This window comes from Vicugna pacos, chromosome 1 (genome assembly GCF_048564905.1).
Source record: "Vicugna pacos chromosome 1, VicPac4, whole genome shotgun sequence".
In the NCBI taxonomy this organism is placed as follows: domain Eukaryota; kingdom Metazoa; phylum Chordata; class Mammalia; order Artiodactyla; family Camelidae; genus Vicugna; species Vicugna pacos.
The window spans coordinates 100,753,590-100,776,670 of NC_132987.1; the positions used below are offsets into that span (position 1 = coordinate 100,753,590).

Below are 23,081 nucleotides of genomic sequence, written 5' to 3' on the forward strand. Positions count from 1 at the left end.
CCTAGTAAACACCTGAGATTTTTAGTTAAATCCTAAAGGGCTTAAACCCAGGATTAACTGAGAGCTAAAAATAGGCCAAGCTTTATATTTTGTGAATCTTAGTTTGAGATTATCTCAGAATTGGTTGGATTAAGGTGGTTGGGATTGCAAGTGGTCTCAGTCTTGCTGCTTGCCAGAAGGAAATGTAAACTCTGTTTGAAGATAATATTATCTCAAACTTTGAATTTTATCCGGTTTTTTAATATGGTGTTTACTGCTCAAATAGTCATAATTGGTCATATCAGAAAATATGTCCAAAAATTAAGAGAAAATTATAGGTAATTAGAAATACACCTACAGGGACACCTGAAAATTGAATTATTAATTATATAACTATTAATATGCTCAATTAGATGCCTGATTGAGAATTTTGATAGCAAACTAAAAACTATAAAAAATATTTTAGAACTGAAAAATATAATGAAGTTAAAAAAATCAGTGGATGAGTTTAACAGCACATTGAGTATTAGACAACTGGAGGGAGAATTAGTCAACTTGACAGTTAGTCTGAAGGACATTTTCAGACTAAAGTCATGAAATACAGATGAAAGCATATGAGAAATATTATGGACATGGTGTGAATAGTACTAACATAGTTTATTTGTGGTTCCAGAGGCAGTCTAAAAAGAAAAGAGGACAACAACAATATTTAAAGAGATGACAAAGAATATTCCAAACTTGGTTAAAGAGGTCATGCTATACATTCAGGAAGAAATAGGAGCCAAGTATTATGAACACAAAGAATGCCGTGCCATGGCACATTGTAATAAAGCAGAAAAACTACAGACAGAGAAAATTCTAAAAGTAGTGAGATGGAAGAAATACATATCTCCTCTATGAAAGATCAAAAATAGACCAAGAGTTGACTTCTCAACAGAAATACTACCTTTAAAGTGCTGGAAAAAGATACAACTGGCCATCTAGGACTTTAGCAAAAGTCTTTTAAAAATTAAAGAACAGTTTTCAGTCTAGCAGAAGCTGAAATATTTCATTACCAGAATACCCACACAAGAGAAAATTCTAATAGGTGTTCACAGAGAAGGAAAGTGTTTTCCAATGGGAGCTCAGAGCATGCAAGTGGGACTGAGATTCTCCAGATTTGTCACCATTCTCTTCTCTATTTAAATTCCTCATAAGAACATTAGAGTCCATACTTTGTCCCTCATACTTTGTATGCCATTGCTTCAGGACTCATTGCTGCTATTCTTCTACCTTTCCACACAAAAAAAGGTGACTTCACAATTGCCAAATCTAAAGATTATTTTCCTACTCTTATCATATTGGAACGTGGCATCCTTCAAACTTTGGTAATCTTGTCCTTCATAAAATTTGCCAGTGATTCTTTGATGTACTTCAGAATCTTCTGTGGTACTGTATATCTTTGTTGAAAAGTCCCTGACATAGGTATGTTTTTAAGGCTCCACAGTTATTCTGATACTCAGCTGTCTACTTGAAAGCCTTCTCTACTCCTTTTTTCTTCTGTGATCTCATACTCCTCACTTCCTTTACTATTCTTATTTTGTCTTTCTCCTAGCTCTTTTTTCTCTGGCTTGTAAATGTTTCATCTTTCTTAAGTTTCTGATCTTGGCCTATTATTATTGTATTCAGATTATTTCTGATTTATAACATCTACTCTTATGGTTTTAACCTGCAATCACAAGATTGTACAGAGGCAGAGACTTGATATATTTTATTCTCTGCTACCTGTCATGTTTCTGGTGTAAGTGGGTGCTCCATAAATACTTGTTAAGTGAATGAATAAATGAATTATCTCATGTGTTCACATTGTTTAATTAAGAAGTATTTTCATATTACAATGACCAATTTTATGGTTTTAACTTTCATATTTAGGTCTTTAATCCACATCTGTATCTGTATATCTATATCCAACTCTATTTATATATAGTGGACCAGTCTTCCCAACACCCAATTACTAAACAAAATCCTGTTTTCTCATTGATTTGTGGTGCCACCTTTATTTTCTAGCAAGTTGGATAACCCATCTTTTACTAAGATTTAATACATTATCACCTCGTGGGAGTGATGTTCAAGCTTCATAAATTGACTCAGAAAGGAATACATAGTAAAATACTTTCCTCATACATATGTGTGTAAAATATCTCCAGTGGAAATCTTACTAACAATTCCCTGTGGTGAAGATACTGTTTATGATATGGTTTGATATTTTCCATTATATTTTATTTATTTTTTAAAATAAGTGTTCACCATGATGCATTCGTGGGTTACAAGCTATAGTTTAAAAACATAGCTCCAGGAAACCATGGGCATCTTTCATATGCTCTCATTATATTCTACATGATCAATATTACTGTATCTTGGAGCTACATCATTATTGTTACATTTAAATATCTGTCTCCTTTCTAGTCTGTGTGTCTCTTTGACCATTAGAGTTAATACGTAATTTCTTTGTGTCTCTATCACCTAGCATCTGGCCAATAAATGTATTTGTACTATATTTTTGTAGAATTGGTACCTCTAGATAACTCATACTGAACATAACATGTTGAAAAAATTCTTGACTTTGCATTTGTGTACATTTTATTTTGAGGAAACTGCTTAGGCAGATAGTAATTTAAAGAACTAAAACTTTTAATAATATGTACAGTATTTTCTTTTGAGTTGTTCATGTATAATTTTCTGCTTTGCAGTAGAGTAGATATTGTTAATGATCAAGAATGTTATGTCAAAATAAAAGAAATATGACTTTTTCTTAGGGAGAAAATAAGCCTTCTTGTGCTAGTGGGAATAATTCTGTGTATAAGTAGCCTAGTTGTCAAAAATAAATCAGTCAGACCACTCATTTTTATAGTTCTGTTTAGAATTTTCCATTTGGTTATCTTAAATTATTGTTCTTTTCCAGTCATTATTCAATCTTTTGGAATTTAGAAGATTAGTTCTGAATTATAAGCCTCCATCAAATGCTCAAGATTTACCCCGAAACCAAAAGGTAAAATTTTGAAAGATTTTTTTAAGCAGAGTTTATATGGTCTTCATATTCATTTATCTGTGCTTAATTCTGGGACATTTACCAAATTGAATATGAAACAGTGTCAAATTTGAATGTCAACCCATTAATCTCAACTACTACAGTAACTTCCTATTCTTAGTATATTGTAAGTATGAATTTTTCTTTATCTGTGTGTCAGTAATAGACCAATTTTTGTCTCACTTTAGTAATTGCTTTTTTCTTTCAGGAATGTCAAATTTCAGTGAACTTTATAGGTTACCATTTTCAATTCCAGGTCTTTCCTCGATTGTCTCCTGAAAAATTATGTGGAGATAAAAATTTTTTCAATTGTTTCTATAGATGAAGTCTTTAGAAGATTAGTTCTACGCTGGCTGTCTTTGCAGTGCAGATCTGTAACTTCTAATACAGGCAATATAATGTGGCAGAGAACGCAGACAGCAGGGCCAACTCTTCTGGGTTCTGGCTGCAGAGCTAGAGCTAGTTACTTGATCTGTTTCTGCTCGGTTTCCTTATGTGAAAAGTGTAAATAGTAATAGCAATTATTTTATAGAGTTGCTGTGTGAATTAAATGAGATGAAACACATAAAGGACTTAGAAGTATCTGGTACATAGTAAGTACCAAGTGTCAGCTGTCGCTGGTTATTATACTGTTTATGTTAGCTTTTCAAAAGGTAGGACTGATTTGCATGCAGAAATTCATACTTAATGAAAACATTAATTATAGAGATGATATGCTTAGGTGCAGGGCTTTGGTGATCTTGTCATAAAGAAACTGTAGCCCTTGAGGGGACTAGCTGCAAAGACAAAGAAGTTAAAGTTTTAGGTTTCAGTAAATTATAACATAATTTGATTTGTAATTGGCTTTTTCAAGCTATACTCTTTTGTCTACGAAGTGTCAAACTGAAAAACAAGACATTTTTAAAAGAGAACCAGAATCACCTGACAACCTCTCATACTACAGAGAAATTAAGCAGATCCCTTTCAGTCATTACCATTTTTACATGAAACTGTTTGGACTGCTGCCTCTCTCTGTTGTAGTTTGTTAATTATAGTTCTTTCTTCTGATGTCTCAGTTGAAGTATATTTATAATTCATGTGGTTATTTAGAATTACTGCTTCCAATTTGTTATTCATATGTATCTTGACCTTTGCTTTTATGTTCCTGGGTTTTAGTGCTTTACAAAGTTTTAATTTCTTTTATTCTTTAAAGTGTTGAATGAGACCATTCAGTTTTGTAATCTTACTTGAAAAAACAATTGTGATATCCATGTTTATGTACCAGAGCTGGTTTGGGGGTCATGAAAATGATCAGCAGAATACTAGAGACATGTATGAATCCAATCTTTAGCATCTTTCTAGAGAAATTTATTCCTCACAGTGGAAGGGTCTGCATGTCTAGATATCCCTTTAGTTTAAGGAATTAAAGGAATCTCTACTTCTGTTCTGAAAAAGACACTAAATAAAGAATGCCACACAGTTTTATGGAAGATTATTCCATAAATGAAGTTATTCTTTAATTTGGCATGGAAATAGCAATGGATACTGTATCTTGACATCCTTGAAGCAAACGTGGGATTTATAGTTACCAGCCACTAATTGGTGTTACAATTCAATTCAGCTCAATTGAGGTGATAAAAGACAGGTTTAAAAAGGTGTCAGTGTGACATTAGTACAAGTAGACTTTATGTACAAAAAAAGGTCTCCCTACATAGAGTATGATTTGATTTGTATAAATTGCAGAACCATGGTTGCCTGGGAGTGATTAGGGAGGAGAGTGAGGGAATGAAGAAACTTGGGGGTGATGGATAGGTACGTTATCTTGATCATGGTGCTATATTTATGGATGTATACATGTGCAAAGCTCAGAAATTGTGCATTTTCTAGTGTACAGTGTGTTGTACATCAGTTACATCTTGATAACGATGAAGAACTGTGTTTGAATAGTTTCTATTTATGGTGGTATTTTCATAATTTAGCCAAGTACAGTAGCTGGTCTTAACAGGATTCACTCTTTTGCCTTTTGAAATTCAAGATTTTCTAGCCATAAGGGTTGGCTGAGAACAAAAATGTTTTATTATATTAAAGTATTTAACTTTTCACATATACTTCTCAGAAGAATTTCACTTAATTTTCAAAAGTCACTTATTTCATTTTTGTTACTTGGCAAGGAATGTCTCAAAAAACAGCATTGCCTTAGGTAGAGGGATTAATGAAGAAATTGATCTCAGAAAACTAAGGATATTTCTGAAACTATTTTGTGGATTAAATTTTTTAGTATTTGTACTCCTTAAACCTATTTATGTGGGGCAATTGTTTGGGAGTAGTAAATACTACAGAAAAATCATGGACTAGTTTTTATCTCATTTAAAACTTACATTTAACCTTTATCATCACGGGTGGAATTTATCATATTGATATAAAATCTATAACTTAGCATTTTTATGTTAGAATTTATGTACTTTCTGATTGTTGTAATTTGCACATAGTTTTTAGATCAAATAATTATTTGGAATCCATTTTATTTCCTTACACCTATTTCTTAGGATATCTTAATTCATACTGGGAACAACTATTTCTTTATTAATTGATTATATTACTCTGGGCAGCAACTGTACATACACAGACACACTTACAATTTTATAATATTGAGAATGACAACTCTACAAACTTGGGAAAATTACTAATGTTTAAGTAGTATATATAAGCTTTATCTGTTCAATTGTTGCTTTAAGAGCTAACTATAGTAAGAACTACTTGTCTGCTTTGCTGCCATAGCATATTTCACTAAGGTGTGTGGATTGCATTCTTATATAAAGGTTTCTTCTTATTTTAAAATAAATTGTTGGTGATTGATAATATCAGGTTGTTTTTGTTCCTTCTGGAAGGTTTGGTTTAATCAGTCAGTGAGAATTGAATGCCTGCTTTGTATAGCAAAAAGCTGTGAGAGAGATATTGATGTTCTTGTCTTTGAGAAACTTACAGTTTATTGAGAAACAAAAGTGAGTTTTCATAGGAAAATTAGAAGGATGATACATTAGTCTAATATTAGGATCTAGTCTAATTACTTATTAGACTAACAGTAGTCTGATAATTAGTATTATCATGCAGCAGTAGCAGTTGGTGATTCATTGCTGGGTGAAGGACATTGATTTCAGTAGCTATGGAGTTTGGAGGCTCACTGACTTGGAGTGGCCTGTGATGGCTTCATGGAGGAGGAGGGCTTTTTGCTTAAATGGGTTTATTGAGGTAATGTACTTAAACAGTGCCTGGCACGTGGTTGGCACTCATTGAATGCTGGCTCTTGTTACTGCTGTCCTCAGCAGCAGCTGGGCTTTGCTGAATGGAAAGGATTATAATAAATAGACTTGAATGGGAATATTTTTGGCTGGGTAATGACTTGATTTGCTATGAATATGTGGCATTTATGCTGAAGTTGTGATCTTAGGCTGGATCCTCTGCTGTTTTCATACTTGTTTCTTCCTCCTTTCAGTCTCCTAGATGACACTGACACTCTATGATATAGGAGTGCTGGATTCATCCCTAATCTATGTCAGTTAAATTTTTGGTTACTTTTAAAATGAGTATCTGTTTACCAGTTTAATCTTCACTTAAAGATTTTTTCCTTTTTTTCCGATAGGAGCATCGGAATTTGCCTTTTATGCGTGAGCTTCGGTATCTGTTTGCACTTCTTGTTGGTACTAAGAGGAAATACGTTGATCCATCAAGAGCAGTTGAAATTCTTAAGGACGCTTTCAAATCAAATGATTCCCAGCAGGTAGCTTTGTTGTGCTTACTTGTTTATTAACTATTTGTATTTTTTTAACCTGATTTCTCCTTAAACAGTTCTTTCAAAGATAAATGACAGTTGAAGATGTTGTTTATCTTTATAAAAATAAGGTGGAGTCACTTAAAACATTATTTGGAAGATTTACTTTTAAATTAAAAAATAGTAATAATCTTTAAAGTATGATAAATGAGCTTTAATTTATATTATATTTAAAATTAATAAGTGAAAAGAATAGGTAAAATTAAGACTTTACAAATGTGTAATTAAAAATTTTCACAAAGGTGTGGTCATCCAATGTCAGTAATAGTATTACATGCTGTTGATATGCCTGTTTTTGCTGGCAGGAGATAGATTTCCTTAATTACTCAGAAAAGGTTTCTGAATGACATTAACTTTGCTTTGTTTTATTTTCCAATCTTTATGTAGTGCTGTTTGGTTGCTTTTTATTAATTTCTTAAAAAGAATATTGTGAAATTTCCTGTAAAAATGAAAATGTAAACAAACCAGCATTTTCACAGTAATTTGAGAAGTCAGAGAAATTATTAAGAAGGGAAACAGAAGAGATACAAAGAAAGTAGCAGATAGTAATAGCAACAGTGTTGGAAAAGATGACAGTGAAGTAATAGGCAGAAGAAAAAGATATTACTTGAGAAGAGATTTAAAAAGCCACTACATTTACAGTGTAGTTTGTGTACTACTTGGATGTGTATCTGTTAATGTGGATGTGTGTGTGTGGAAAGGGTGTTTAGGGGATTTTAAAAGGTGTCTGATTTCTGCCACTGCCTTCCCTGTTGTTGCTTTTTTTTTTAATTCACCCTTTATGGTAAAGATAAATAGCAAATAAGGTGGTCAAATCAGAATTTGCGTATACGTGTTTTCAGTCCCCCACCACCACCACCAATTTCTTCTCAAAAGTAGTGTGACAACTAGGAAACCTTTTTGTTTCTTGTCAGATATAACTTTGCAAAGTTATAGAAAAGTACAGAAAGTTGTTTTAAGTATTATGTTAATTTTCTAGGACAGCTGTAACAAATTACCACAAACTTAGTGATTTCAAAACAATAGAAAATGGTTCTCTTATAGTTCTGGAAGCCAGAACTCAAAAGTGAAAGTGTTGGCAGGGCCACGCTCCCTCCAGTGGCTCTAAAGGAGAAATCTTTCTTGCCTCCATCATCTGGTGGCTCCTGGCGTTCCTTAGCTTGTGGTTCTAGTCTCTGTCTTCGTCTTTACATGGCCTTTTCCCCTGTGTGTCTATGTGCCTGCTCCTTTTTTTTTTTTTCTTTCCTTGTAAGAATACCCATCATTGGATTTAGGGCCTACCTTAATCCAAGATGATCTCATCTTGAGATCCTTACCTTGTTTACATCTGCAAAGACTTTTATTCCAAATAAGTCGCATTCTGAGGTTCCAAGTGGACATACATTTTCACAGGCTCAATTTAACCTGCTACAGGTGATATCTCATACCAACCTTTGGTTCCTTTGTATATCTTGAAACATTGGTGGACCATTTAGGATTTGGCACTAGAGGCTGTTTATAACTGGCTCTTTCTGTTAAATTTAGTTGTCTTTAGCTGTATGGCTTTGGAGCAATTTGCTTAAGCTTCCTAGACCTTAGTTTCAGCATTTTAAAGGTGAAAATGTTGGCCCAGATACTCGTCAAAAAATGTCTAGCTGGAAAAATATGTGATAATAAGTTTATTTTATACTTAGGGCTATTTTAATAAAGGCAAATTGCTTACACATATTTGTCTATCTTTAGGCAGTCTTAGCAAGATTGATTTATTCGTCTCCTGTCCTGGGCCACAGGTTCCGTGTAAACCTGTTTTCTGTGTTCCAGTTTAGATTATTAAAAGAATTTTATGGTAGAACAACTGTCATTGCCTATTCCTGTTTATCTGCATCAGGTGAGCTAGGACCAAAGGAAAGGATGGCAGAGGTAAAGTATGTGCTGGTTCTGAATGGGGCATCAGTGTGACGTTCATGAGGTGGTGGACTGGATAGTCAGGAAGTCAGTAATTGACTGGACTCAGTCTATCCAAGTTAATAGATATCTTGGTAGAACTGGATATGGCTTAAAAAGTTGTGTGTAAAAGTTAAATTGAGAAAATTAATTGTTGGAAAGCATGTATGCCCTCCAAGAAAGAAGCCAGTAATAAATCTTTATATAATGAAGAACTCTTTGGTAATATGGGTCCTTCATTTTATACAGATTCATTACAGAGCTCTTTTGGGGGATAGTTATTTTTTTTTATAAATCTTATTTGTAAGTTTGACTTTATATATATTTCCCCCTTAAGAGAAATTACATGATTGTCAATATAATGCTTTTCTCAAATACTGATGTTATACTCTGGTGAAGTTACAAGTATTTCTTGTATTTGATGTGAAATATTTCATATGATACCTTTGTAAGGAGTCAGTTAATTATGCATTTGAAATGACTAGCCATAAGTTTTATTTTGCAGTATTTATTATTTTTATTGATAGGCTCAAACATAATCAACCCTTTTTTTCTCCCCCACAGCAAGACGTGAGTGAATTTACACACAAATTATTAGATTGGTTAGAAGATGCCTTCCAAATGAAAGCTGAAGAGGAGACGTAAGTTACCATGAAATTTAGTGATGGGGTTAGGAGAGTGATAAGTAACACTCATCTTTTTCCTCTTATGTGTTCAGTGTCGACAGAGAAGAAAGAATCTGAGTTAAATGCATGGAAACCCAAATGTTATCCATATTATTGGCTAGCTCTTTGGAGTTTGTGGCCACAAATGCTAGGTAGCTTTAGATTTCCACTATAAGATCAGAATCTAGTGAGAAGGATCTAAGAAGTGATCTCTGAAAAAGCTGATCACATATGCTCAGTTCTTTACCTTAGACACAACAATCACGTTCCACAAAGAGGAATGAATGGGTTAGTGGTAGGGAATGATAACCAGGAGTGGTGATTCTGATGAAGTCTCTACATGGAATCAGTCATGAAGACAGGGGTGTGAAGTTTCTCTTCAACATTCTTTTGCTTCTTATTTTCTACCTATTAGGTTGAACCATTAAGACTGGTTATTTAAAATATGTGGCAGACCTCCTTAAGAAAAGAAATCCACGCACTTTCAGGATGAGTCCTACTCCCATTCTCATGAAGCCACTCTCCTAATATCAATCTTTGGTTCCTTTGTGTGTCTTGAAACATTGGTGGACCATTTAGGATTTGCCACTAGAGGTTCTGATGTGATTCTGCATGATGCAGTACTTAAAGTAACACCTAGAGTACAGGCAGAAACCCAAGGCTGAAAATTATCCACCTTCTCTTTTTTCTGTTTTTATATTTGTTTGTTTTTCTTCCAATTTTATTGAGATGTAATTGACATACACCATCGTGTAAGTTTAAAGTATACAGCAAAATGCTTGAGTTACATACATTATGAAATGATTACCACAGTAAGTTTAGTGAACTTTCATCACCTCAGATAGAAAATGTAAGAAAAAGAAAAAATATTTTTCCCTGTGATGAGAATTCTTAGAATATATTCTCTTACAATTTCATCTATAAAATGCAGCAGTATGGTTAATTATATTAATCATGCTGTACATAACATCCTCAGTTCTTATTTATCCTTTAACTGGAAATTTGTACCTTTTGTTTTTACCCTTTGTCATATACAACGATATTAGATTATTTTTGACTATATTCCCCATGGTGTACATCCCAATGACTCATTTACTTTGTAACGACGTTTATACCTCATAGTTTCCCTCACCTATTTTACTCATTCCCCACCCCCTTCCCTTCTGGTAACCACCTGTTTGTTTTCTATATTACTGTTTCTGTTTTGTTATATTTCTTAGATTCCACATATAAGTGAACTCATATTGACTTATTTCACTTACATTACCCTCTAGGTCTATCCATGTTGTCACAAATGGAAAGATTTTATTCTTTTTTATGGCTGAATGACACTATGTAGTATATATATACCACATCATTTTTAGCCATTCATCTATAAATGGGTACTTAAGTTGCTTTTATATCTTGGCTATTGTAAACAGTGCTTCAGTGAACATAGGGTTGCATGTATTTTTTTGAATTAGTGTTTTTGTTTTCTTTGGATAAGTACAAAGTGGAATTGCTGGATCTTATGGGTAGTTCGATTTTTGATTTTTTGAGGAAACTTCATAGAGTTTTCCATATTGACTTCACCAGTTTACATTCCCATCAATGCTACATGCAGGTTTCCTTTTCTCCACATTTTTAACACTTGTTATTTGTTATTTTTTTAACAGCCATTCTGACGGATGTGAGGTGATACCTTATTGTGCTTTTGATTTGCATTTCCCTGATGGTTAGTGATGTTGAGTATCTTTTCAAGTGTCTCTTGGCCATCTATATGTCTTCTGTGGAAAAATGTGTATTCAGCTTCTATGACCATTTATTAATTATTTTTGGGTTTTTTTTTGAGTTATATGAATTCTTTGTATATTTTAGGTACTAACCTCTTATCACATATATCATTTGCAAATATCTTTTCCCATTCAGTAAGTGGCCTTTTCATCTTGTTGATAGTTTCCTTTTCTCTGCAAAAGCTTTTTAGTTTGATGTAGTCCCATTTGTTTATTTTTGCTTTTGTTTCCCTGCCTGAGGAGACGTAATCAAAGAAATACTACTAATAAGATCGATGTCCAAGACCATACTGCCTGTGTTTTTTCCTAAAAGTTCTGTGGTTTCAGGTAGTCTTTAATACATTTTGGGTTTATTTTGTATGTGGTATAAGAAAGTGGTTTAGTTTCATTCTTTCACATGTAGCTGTTCAGTTTTCCCAGCAGTGATTCTTTGACTATATTACTCTGAAATCCCTAGTTCTTCCTGTCAAATCTATCTAGATTTTCTGTGTGCACTTCTTGCGACTCCTTGATTGCTTTTTATCTGCAGCCTTGGAAGACTGCCACTTGACTGTTTTCTGAAGCTTAGTACCTTCTGAAGGAATCATTGTGTTCTCACTTTGGAATCTTTCCTCATTACTCATTTACTTTTTAAAAGTTTTCTTTGGGTCTTAGTCACCTTTTCTGATCTAGTAACTAATAAATGCTCTCCCCTTTTTGTTAAACTGTTTTAAAAGAAGCTAGAACTTCCCCATTTTATCTGAAATCTTAAGTCTTTGGGGATTAAGTCTTATTTGAAATATACCCCTGTCCTCATTCATTTCTTAGTAACTTTCTGTTTATTCTTTACTGTTTATGGAGCCAAAACTTTGTGAACCACTGTGCTCTGCCTATTTAGATTGGTGTGCCATGGTGCCTACCAGGTTATAGATACATGGAGGTATTGATGCCTGTGTCTCTGATCATGAGAAAAGACTTGTTTTCACTCCAGAGTTCTCTGCATATAGTATATGTGTGCTAGTGACATTAAAAAGATTAAGAAGCACTGACCCAAAGCATTGTAGGTTACTCTGTCAGTTGCCCTAAATCTTTGAACTCTTTCTGTGTCAACATAACTCCCAAGGCTAAGGTGTCCTTGATACAAATTTCCTTTAGCGATTTCTTTTGGCCTTTGATATTTGTGTCTACCTAGCTTTTCTTCTGTCTTTATGCAAGTGGTGGGTATATCATTTTTATTATAGGCATCTCATGTGTTTTAAATTGCTCTTCACTTGTATTCCTTACATTTCTGCTGATAACCACAGTCTGGATCCCTGTGATTCAAAGCTGAAAGTTTGCAAAGAAAAGGGTAAACAATCTAAAAGGTAGGTCTGTGTGACTCCTTAGGGAGGGTCAGTGCTTACCTCAGGTCAGTGGAGGGCAGGCCGAAATTCAGGAAGGAAAATTTGAAAAGATATTTGTAAGGAGAATTCAGAATTATTAGAGCCACTCATACCCAGTTTCTTCTGCCAGCGTCATCAATTGCTCTTTCTGTTGGGTATTTATGTGACAGTAAGGAGAAAAGCAAGGAATGTTGCTTTTCTACATGGAAATATGATGCCATGGAAATGGAGATACTTATTAATATTTAAGTCTAAAAATTTGTATACTTTTACATCAAGAAAGACAATCTTTGGATTATTCCTTCTTCCACATCAGTCTCAAGTCCTTTTTGTTGTAAGAGTATGAAAAATAAGGTGTGAAATAAACTGTTTCCATGGAATTAAAATGCTGGGAAATTGAGTATGTGTAGTAGGATATGCATAGGTTTTGGAGGCAGATTACTTTTCAGCTTGAGGACTTACTAGTAGAGTGAATTTGGACAAGTGACTTAACCTACTCTACAGTTTTATTATCAGTACAATAGAGGTAACAGTAGACCTGCCGCCATATAGGGTGGGCTAGATAATCTTGTGGCAACATCCCCACAACTTTAGAGGCTTAAATCATAGCCTTAGCAGTGCCCAGTGAGTGTGAGCAAGGGGCTCTGCTCATTTATTCACTCGGTGCCCCAGGCTGACAGAGGCTTCATCTCATCACAGGCTTCTGGGATCACCATGTCAATAAAAGATACATTGCCTCTCAAAGTTTCAGTCATTCAGAAATGACACGCATCACTTCCGTTCCCATTTTGCTGTGCAAAGCAAGTCATGTGATTTACCTAACTTTAAAGTGAGTGGGAACGCCTCACACTCATTAGGGTGGCTGCTATCAAAAATAAAAAGAAAACAGAAAATAACAAGTATTGGAGAAAATGTGAAAAAAATTTGGACCTTTTTGTGGATGGGAATGTAAAATGGTGCAGCCGCTGTGGAAAACATGGTTGTTCCTCAAAAAATTAAAAATAGAATTATCATTTGATGAAATGAATACTCTCACAATTTATACATATAACTAACCTCCCATTGTACACTTTAAATATCTTACAACTTTGTCAGTTATACCTACAAAGATGAAAAAAAAATTAACAACATGACCCAGCAATTCCTTTGCAGGGTATATATCCAAAAGATAGCCAGATCTCAAAGAGATAAGTTCAGAGTAGCATTATTCACAGTAAACAAAAGGTTGGAAGCAACTCATATGTCCATGGATGAATGGGAAAACAAATGTGGTATAAATGTACAGTGGAATATCCTTAAAAAGGAAGAAAGTTCTGATATATGCTGCAACATGGATGAACCTTGAAGACATGTTGTTAAGTGAAATAAGCCAGTCAAAAAGACAAACACCATATGTCACTTACATGAGATGTCAAGGGTTGTCAAGCTCAAAGGTAGAGTGGTGGTTGCCAGGACCTGGCGGGAGGGAGACATGTGGAGTTGTTTAACAAGGGAATTCAGTTTTGCATGATCAAGAAAGTTCTGCACATTGGTTGCACAGCAGTGTGAGTATACTTAACACCACCGAACTTCACAGTTAAAAATGGTTAAGATGGTAAATTTTATATTACATGTATTTTATCACAATTTAAAACTATTTAACATTTAAATGAGTGAGTGGGAAAGTGCTTTAGTATACACTTGAAAGTAGAAGGCCAGAAATCTTTTTGAATAACACTAATGACCACCACGCTACTTCATAGGACTGCTGCAAAGATTAAGTCACATACTTCCCACCAATTGTTTTATGGTTTAAATGATGATGCGTATAGTACATTTATCAAGAGACAGATAGTGTCCTTCTCTCCTTTTTAAATTAAGTTAGTTTTACTGATTTAAATACAAAATTCATGAAGAAAAAGTCTCTGTACAGTTGTGGATACAACATACTTTCATACAGTAAGACCAATATAAACTTTGTGTTTTTGCACCACAGAGTATAAAACATAAAGAGAAAAGGTTAAAATTTATCAGTTTCTATTTACTTCAAGCAAAAAAGGAAAAACAACAAATTCATATGTTAAAGAAATTGGAAAATTTACAAGTGAGTAATTTTATCAGCAACATGAAACTGTAGAAAGACTGGAGTAGCTTTTAGCTACCTGGGTCAAAGCTGCTGATTTGCTCCTTCGCTGTTGACTGCTGGAGTGCACTCTTCTAGGTAAATGTGAGAAATGACATATTCAAATTTTATAGAAGCTTACTTTGATTAAGTGGCTTTTCCCCCTTCCCAGCAAGTCCAAAAAAGCATATATTGTACAGACTGAAAGTCTAAAATTGAAATATGTGATGATAATGGAACTATTGCTTCATGAACGCAGACTGTGCTGAGGTCCTCTTACAAGAGTTCCCGTGTAGAAACTCATTTTAACCCATACAATAGCCTTGTGGTTCAGTAACGATTATTATCCTCAGTTGACAGGTGAAGAAATGGAGACTAAATTTAAGTTCCTTGGCCCAACACTGTAAATAGCAGAGCCAAGTGCATGATAATCACATAAGTGTTATTGTCCTGGCATATAGAATTGTTCTTTTAATGTTTTCTCTATTATTTACAGGTATAAAAATTATAACATTTATGTTTTTAACATGATTTTTAGGGATGAAGAAAAGCCAAAGAACCCCATGGTAGAGTTGTTCTATGGAAGATTCCTAGCTGTAGGAGTACTTGAAGGTACAGTTACGTATATTTGTTTTTTTAATTACAATTGAGGTATTATTAATAATTAGCTTCTTTGTCATGATACTGACTTTGTGGAACAGCTTTAACTTTTAATTTGACTTATTCTAGTAGTTTCTGTTGCATTACTACTAATAATTTACATAGAAAACGAAGAATTGAGTGCATGTAAAGGAAGGTACAGAGTATACTATCATATGCTAATTGATACTCAGTTAATGTTATCCTGATGTTCTTTCCCTGGGAAGGGTTCTGTGATACTGTGAATTGTTGGGAGGATACAAGGATTATGAGGGCAGTTGGTGGATCTTTTGAAAGTAATATTGGGGTAGAATACTAGGCATGGTGTGATGGGCACTATTATTGAGGGTTTCAAGTGTATGCAGGTTGAAAGCTGTACTTAGCAATTTAGCATAGTCAGGATATTGCAGAGTTTCCATATTGAGATGATTATAAAATTCTTTAAAATACAGTTTTCAAGAAAGAGTTATTTTCTATCTTTTGGAAAATCAGTTGAGTGATAACTATTCATGCTACTTAAAATCCAGACCTAACCAATTACTCTTTGGTTTTCTTAACAAGGGATGGGAACTGACTCATAAGATATACTTCAAATAATACTACTGACTCCCAAAGCATACATTTTTAAAAAAGTGTGTTTCCCAAATGGACCAATACTTCAAGTTTTGAAAGTTTATCCATATCACCCAAAGTATAAAATTCAGAAAATTGATTTTTCCTCATGATCTTAAGTGATGGATTCCCATGAAGCTTTGACCAGTTTTGTAGTTTGAGATTTAAACAGAGGCAGACACTAACTCAGAATTTACTCAGACATTCCAAAGGTTATATTGGGGTGTTAGTACATTTTGTTTGTCTCAGATGTTAAATATTCATTATATAAATAGTGGAATGTTTTGTACCATGCATTACATTCCATTGGGCTGTCCGTACTGTCATAGCAGTTTTATTTGAAGGTGGAGTACTGGATCTGAGCAGTAGAGGAGCTCTAATCACTTTGTGACTGGGCACTGTTTATAACACTCTTCATGAGCATTTCCACCTGTATTATCTAGATTCTTAAAAGTGATTATTAAAATAATTTCCAGTTAGTGTTGAAGTCTTTGTACATGGTTTTAGTTTGTTGTTTCCAAGCTATTGTGTTGCATAAATGTGATTTTAATACATTTCCAGGTGAACTGTGTGTTTGCTTCAGTAAAAATAATTTATCTTAGAGCACTTATCATATTTATAGATATCTTCCTAATGATTTCTTTTAGGCTAGGGACTCTTAATTGGGGGTGATTTTCAGTTTGTTTACTGAAAGTACTCCATTGTAAAAATTCTTCGGCTCTTCCAGAACTTCTGGTCCGTTGACCTCTACTTTTGTTCCTTAGCCTTTTTCTTCACTTCCTTCCTTGCTCATTATGATCATTCCTATACATATCTAAAACTTCTCTCATTCCCTTTTGGCACCACTTCTCAGGGTAGGCTCTGACCCTCGTGAAGCTATTTCTCTTCTCTGCATGTGCTGAGTGCCTGACTGTTGCTAGGGGAAGGTCATTCACATGGGCTAACTATAATGGATCCCAGAGTTGTAGTGATTCCAAGCTTTGCTGGTCCCAATCCCATAACCCTACTTGGCATTCATATTTGGTTTGTTTAATTTACTATCTTCTTTCCCATTTTCTGTAATAACAATTTCCAGCTTTTCTACTTCTAATTTAATTTCTTTGTCTCTTCTTTTTTTGAGAAAGATCTTAACCTTAAATAAATTTCGTAAATTTAACTCTGAAGCGGCTGAAGCCTAACCATGGGTCCTGTCTAAGACCCTGAATCTAGTTATGTGTTTATGATTTTTTATCATAGTTCTTAAAAATGACTCCTCAACTATATGAGCTTTAGGCTTCTCATTCCATTCCTACCTCCGCCACATTCTTTTTATTTGTCCCTCCAGGTAATAAAGAAATTATTCAGTCTAAGTTGAATGGCTGTTCTTAATATGTGTTAAGAATCTCATCCTTTCATGCTTTCACTCAGACCTTACTCTATCTAGTATCTCTTTTATCTTACTCTAGTATCTCTATCTGGAGATCTCTTTAATTTCCTACATGTGTGTTAGTCCATTGGATCCCTCTTGGTTCTCGTTTAATTCTTGTCAGCTCCGAATGCTGTTGACTTTGCTCTCTCCTCCTTTTTCCTTAGAAATGCTTCTCTGGCTTCTGTCACAGTATATTCTCTTGGCTTTTTTCATGGCTCTGTGAGTACTTCTTAGAAGTTATATTTATAGTTTCTTCTTATATCTTGAGATAGGAGATCCTTGGGACTTGGGCCCTCTCCTCTTCCTGTCTGCTAATCCCTTGGGCAGTCTCACTGACTCCCTTGATTTCCTGCTATCAGTAAGCCAGCAATTCTCCAATTTGTAGCTTCAGACCAAAAGATTAATCTTGATTACAGACTCATATGTCCAACTCTTCTTGACTTGCTGTCTCATAGGCCATTGTAAACTAAAGATTGTCCCTGCTGTCTTATAACAAAAGGAAAAATAATTCTGTGTTCTTCCTTCACTGGTGCCCCTTTCAGGACATAAAGTCAATTCAGTCATTCATGCTAAATATCTGAGTATCACTCTTGATACCTTCCTTTCTCTTCTAGCCCCCGTCCTGTCTATGCCAGTGACTCATGTCCTATTGGTGCTCCCTTTTGTATATATTTATAAATGGGTGCAGTTTCACCTGTTTTTATGCACTTTTACTATTAACACCTTGTTCCATACTACCTTTATTTTTAGATGGATTCTGTAAGTCCCCTAACTTAGCATTCACTTAACACAGAAGCCATAAGGATGTTTCAGAGGTGTAAATCTGAACCTATTATTCCTAGATTTAATTATCCAGTGGCTTTCTATTTTACTCAGAATATACTGGAAAAACCAGGCTCACTTTACCAGGGCTACTGGACTTTGTTAAGAATTTGACTTTTATGCCCCACCTCACTCTTCATTGTCGTCTCCTCATTGCTCTCCCAAGCTATACTTCCCTTCCCTTCATTCTTTAAACATGCCACTTCCTTTATTTGAAAGTCTTTGTGTGTGTCCTTTGGCCAAGGACACTCTGGCTTCCCAACACTCTGGCCTGGCCAACTCCCACTCACGTTTCAAGTCTCAGTGCAAATGTCATTTTGCTATGGAAGCCTTCCCTGCTCTACCTTCCAGCTTTAAAAGCTAGGTTTGCTCCCTTTTATATACCCTCTCACAGCACTCTGTCTCACCACCCCTTTTATAACATCTGTAATAACAGACAATCATTTAGTTCTAATTATATGTGCAAATAATGTGTATAATGTCTTTTTCCAAAAGAGGCTGAGAGTTTCTTTGGCTCAGATGCCATATCTCTTTTGTACACTGCTGTATATATTCTGTTTTAGCACAGCTATCGTGCCCTTATAAAGTACTTTTTGAAAGAATAAATAAACACACACACACACACGTGTATGTATAATTGTGTACATAAACACATGTGGGTGTATAATGAATATCAATAGCTAGATGGGAATATACATGTGTGCATGTATGAACCAACAGGAAAATTACGCTAACTTACTGCAGTCTGGAACATAAACAGTTACAGTTTTCAGGTTCAGGAGATAATTTGTATATACATTTACTTTTAGTAGATAAAAGGCCATATTGAGGAACAAATTAATTAACTTTTCCCTGTCTTAACAGGTAAAAAATTTGAAAATACTGAAATGTTTGGTCAGTACCCACTTCAGGTCAATGGATTCAAAGATCTGCACGAGTGCCTAGAAGCTGCTATGATTGAAGGAGAAATTGAGTCTTTACATTCAGAAAATTCAGGAAAATCTGGCCAAGAGGTGAGTTTAACATGTTCTTTATTCCTCTTTCCTGCAAGTCTTGTTGCAAAGCGTAATTTAAGGCTCTACTTATATATATATAGGTACCTAATAATTAAGAGAATACTCAGAAAATGTGTTTGGATTTAATTATGGTAATTTAGACATATTTGGGAAACCTACACAGTCAATATAGTCTATAATCTATGTTAAATTCTCATTTAAATAGTTTTTCTCAAATTTTTCTGTTAAAATCCTCCTTTAGAACATTGTTCAGTCTTTTTAGACTTTTTAGTCAAGGCATTGGCCATTACGGTATTCCAGCCCTGGAAGTAAGGAAGGAAAATACTGATATTAGAGTGGAATTTTATATAAACATATATTACTTATATCAGATATTGTTGGAATACATCCAGGCCTAAATAGGCAACACCAGATTCCTTTTCTCGTAAAAATATTATGTACTTGCATGAAGGGCATATGGAAGAACTTGCTTTCTCAAGAAAAAAATATATTAAATGTATTACAAATCTGTTTATCTGTCTTTTACTGGTCTCTGCCTTGCCACCCATCTTCGTCTCTCCGTTCATCTCTGTAGCTCCATCTGTGTATCCTTCCATTCATGTATTCATCCAGAGTGATAGAAAGTAAAGGACAGATCATGTGTTCCAAAACCAGTCTTCATTAAGCAATTGGTGATGGCTCTCTAGATGTAAGCTCTGTGCATGAGGGTGGGGATCGTCGTCTGTGTCAGTCACTATGCCCCTAGGATAGTGTGGTGACTCTAAATAGAATTACATACTGCATATTCACTGAGCAAAATGTCTCAGTGCTATTAAAAGAAAGTTTTAGAGATTTTTATCTCTGAGTTGGTGCTTAATAAATATTAAGTGATGATATCTCTTTTTATCTAAAAAGGCACTGAGTTCTTGTATCTTTGAGAATGAATTGCTTTTATCTGAATTGTGTACTGTTTATAAAAGATGTAATTCTAACTCCATTCTCATTTTCTTTTCCTTCACATACCAAAACAGAAATAAATAATATTTGCTATTTTTGGCCTTCTCTTTAAGGGAGAGAGAGAGAAAAAGAAAAAATATTTGAAATTGCTTTTCTCTATACATCATTGATCATCTACTTCAGTGATTCTCAACAGATGCCTAGGTCCCCCTTCAAAGTTATCACATTAGAATTTATGGTAGGGATGTGGTACATGGGCACGAGAACTCCACAAGTGACTCTGACACAGATCTCTAATTAAGAATATTTAAATTAAACTTCTATATTTTATTGATTGGAAAACAGATCTGTAAAGATTGGGACTTTCCAAAGATCCTAAGTGGAACAAGAAAGCAGACCCCCCCATAAAGTGTGATCTGTTTCCTATTAAGTAAAAGGATGATGGGTTTGGGCAGCAAAAGAAGGGTGGCACTTTCCTTACATTGTTAAAGTAGCTCAAATGAAATGCACTATGGATTATTGGTAATTAATTAATTAAGAATCTTTCTCACATATTCCCAGCTTTTAAAAATATTTTTTTTACATTAACTCTTAATGTCATTTTTTAAAAATCATGTTTGTCTTCTGCCTTTGGCTTCATACTCTGAATGCCTTATACTGCAGTATATATTTTCTGCCTAGGTTTTCCCATCTAACCTAAGGTATCCAGTGGTTTGTCATCATCTCTGAATTCAGCAGTTTCCAAGCAGTCTCAATAATAGCAATTTGATTACCTGTGATTCCTGTTACCAGTTGCCTAGATTTGCTGGACACAGTAGTTTCAGTAATCATGCAGCCTAGTTTAAGTGACTATCCCTGACTAGAGTAGAATATATTAAAAATTTTTAATAGCATACTTAAATTATGGTCTTATTTCATTATGTCCTTCAGAATAATTATTTTGTTTCTCAATAAAGATGAGTGAACAACATTTTAGGCTTGTTTCTAAATTGGCATAATCCTTGATGTTAATGCCTTTTATCTCTTACACTATTATTTAGTAAAAACTGTTGATCTTACTTTGATACAGAAAATGTCTCATTTGCTAAAATAGCTGAGCAAACTAACGTAAAGATCTTTAGTCTCCAGAATTGCTTGTGTTAAAACATCCACTGAGCTATAAAGTTTTCATTTCTGTAATGATGCATCAAGACAACTGAATAAATTAAAAATGATTCTAAGTAAGATAATTACTTACAAAATATCTTTCTAAATCATAAATTTTAATTAAATAGTATGCCATTTATAGATGAGTCAAACTCTCCAAGAAAACTGGAGATGTTTTTTTGGTTGCTTATTAAAGGGAAAGAGTTTCAGAGAATAAGTACCTCCCTTCTGGTGTGGGTATTTAGTACTAATAATGTGTTGTGCATTCTTTTAGACTATTGCTGTGCACATATAAATATTTATATCTATCTGTTCATACTGTCCTGAGACATATTTTCACTCACCATTATATTTGAGTATCTTTCCATGTCAGTATATAGATTTACACCATTCTTTTCAAACCCTGCAGAATATCACATAGCCTGTATTTATAAAATTAAATTAACTTAATTCTTCTATGTGACAGTAGTTGGACAGAGAATTATTTCAAAGAATGTCTTTATAAATACCCTTGAGCTCTTTGGAATGAAGGATATTCAGAACTGGAATCTTTGGGTCACAGGTCATACTCATTAAAAAATGTACGTAGTGCCAAATTTCCCTCCACAAAGTTGTACCAAGTTATAATCATATAAAAGTGCTGAGATAAATTTTACAGAACTTTAACTAAAAACCAAATTGGAGAAATAATACCTACATGTACAATATTAGATATATGTAGATATTATTTAGGAAATATCTTTTAAAGTGAAAGGGCAAAGAAGTGAAGACAATGGAATGACTGAAACTAATTTTTGAATCAGAATAGAAAGTTTTGCTTCTCGTGGTTAGTTTATGTCCTGATTTTGGTGTTCTGTGAAGAATTTGAAATGGGAGGTCTGTTTTTCCTTGCCCCCTCAGTATTTATATAATCTCACAAAAACAAGGTATTTAAAACATAGTAATAGAAACATCAGCCATTAACATACAGAAATGACTACTTTCTCTCTAGAAAGTATTCTGTTAATGGGTCAGATTTATAGTCACATTAAATTCAGGAGCACTGTTCTTGCCAATGCTGATTATCTAAATTCTTTACTCACTAACTGCAGAAATCTGTTATCCCTGTCAGTTCATTATAAAAGGTAGTAGTAATGATGATGATGATGATGATGATGATAATGATGGTGTTTAGAGATATGGAGAATATAATCATCGTTTTTACATTTAATGACCTGTCTCTCACAGCATGGCATGCCAGTTAGATTAGAGAATTAAATAGTTTTTATTGAATGGAAAACTATTTTGAAAGAAAAAAATTCCCATTGTTTTATGTCACTTTAAATTCTAGTTATGTACTGCTATATGTATAATTTTAAAATCACAGCTAGACATACTCATAATATTTTTTAAATGAATTTAGGGAATGTCTGGCTATCCCCTCGTGTCCTGATCAGCACTGGAATGAGAACATGAAATCATTCTACTGCTGTAGTAGGAAAAAACTATCACTGCTGGTAGAGGAAACAAATCCACACAGAGACATATTACATAACATATTATGAATGTACTTTCCTAAGGTATGGAACCATTTCCTGGACTTTTCATGGTTTATAGAGAAGCATACCTCCAATTTGGGTTGTTTCATTTCTGTTGGCCTTTGTAAATTCCTGTGAATTACTTAACTTCAAATAGTTCACATACTTTAATAATTACATATAATTTTAAATAGTGGCATTTAAATCATTGCAAATATGAAAGTAATAGTTACTGAAGTCAACTTGTTTGAGTGTTATGGAAGGGCATAGAGAGAATATTATCCTAAGACATCAAAAGTTTTACTTGTA

General features: G+C 34.1%; 1 protein-coding gene across 6 annotated transcripts in view; it reads left to right on the top strand.

Annotated features, from left to right (window-relative positions):
• Positions 1-23,081, top strand: part of USP25 (ubiquitin specific peptidase 25) — a 121,362-nt gene that overhangs the window by 48,789 nt on the left and 49,492 nt on the right. For 3 of the 6 annotated variants that reach the window (XR_012075832.1, XM_072967814.1, XM_072967822.1), the window contains exons 6-11: positions 2,921-3,007; positions 6,666-6,803; positions 8,577-8,753; positions 9,342-9,418; positions 15,215-15,288; positions 19,022-19,170. Coding sequence is in view for 5 of the 6 variants with exons in the window: in XM_072967814.1 (XP_072823915.1) it covers positions 2,921-3,007; positions 6,666-6,803; positions 8,577-8,753; positions 9,342-9,418; positions 15,215-15,288; positions 19,022-19,170 (702 nt within the window). In the remaining variant the exon portion in view is untranslated. Of the gene's footprint in view, positions 1-722; positions 1,444-2,920; positions 3,008-6,665; positions 6,804-8,576; positions 8,754-9,341; positions 9,419-15,214; positions 15,289-19,021; positions 19,171-23,081 lie in introns of those variants that run through there. The other 3 variants (XM_072967820.1, XM_072967830.1, XM_072967833.1) reach the window with 2 other exon arrangements.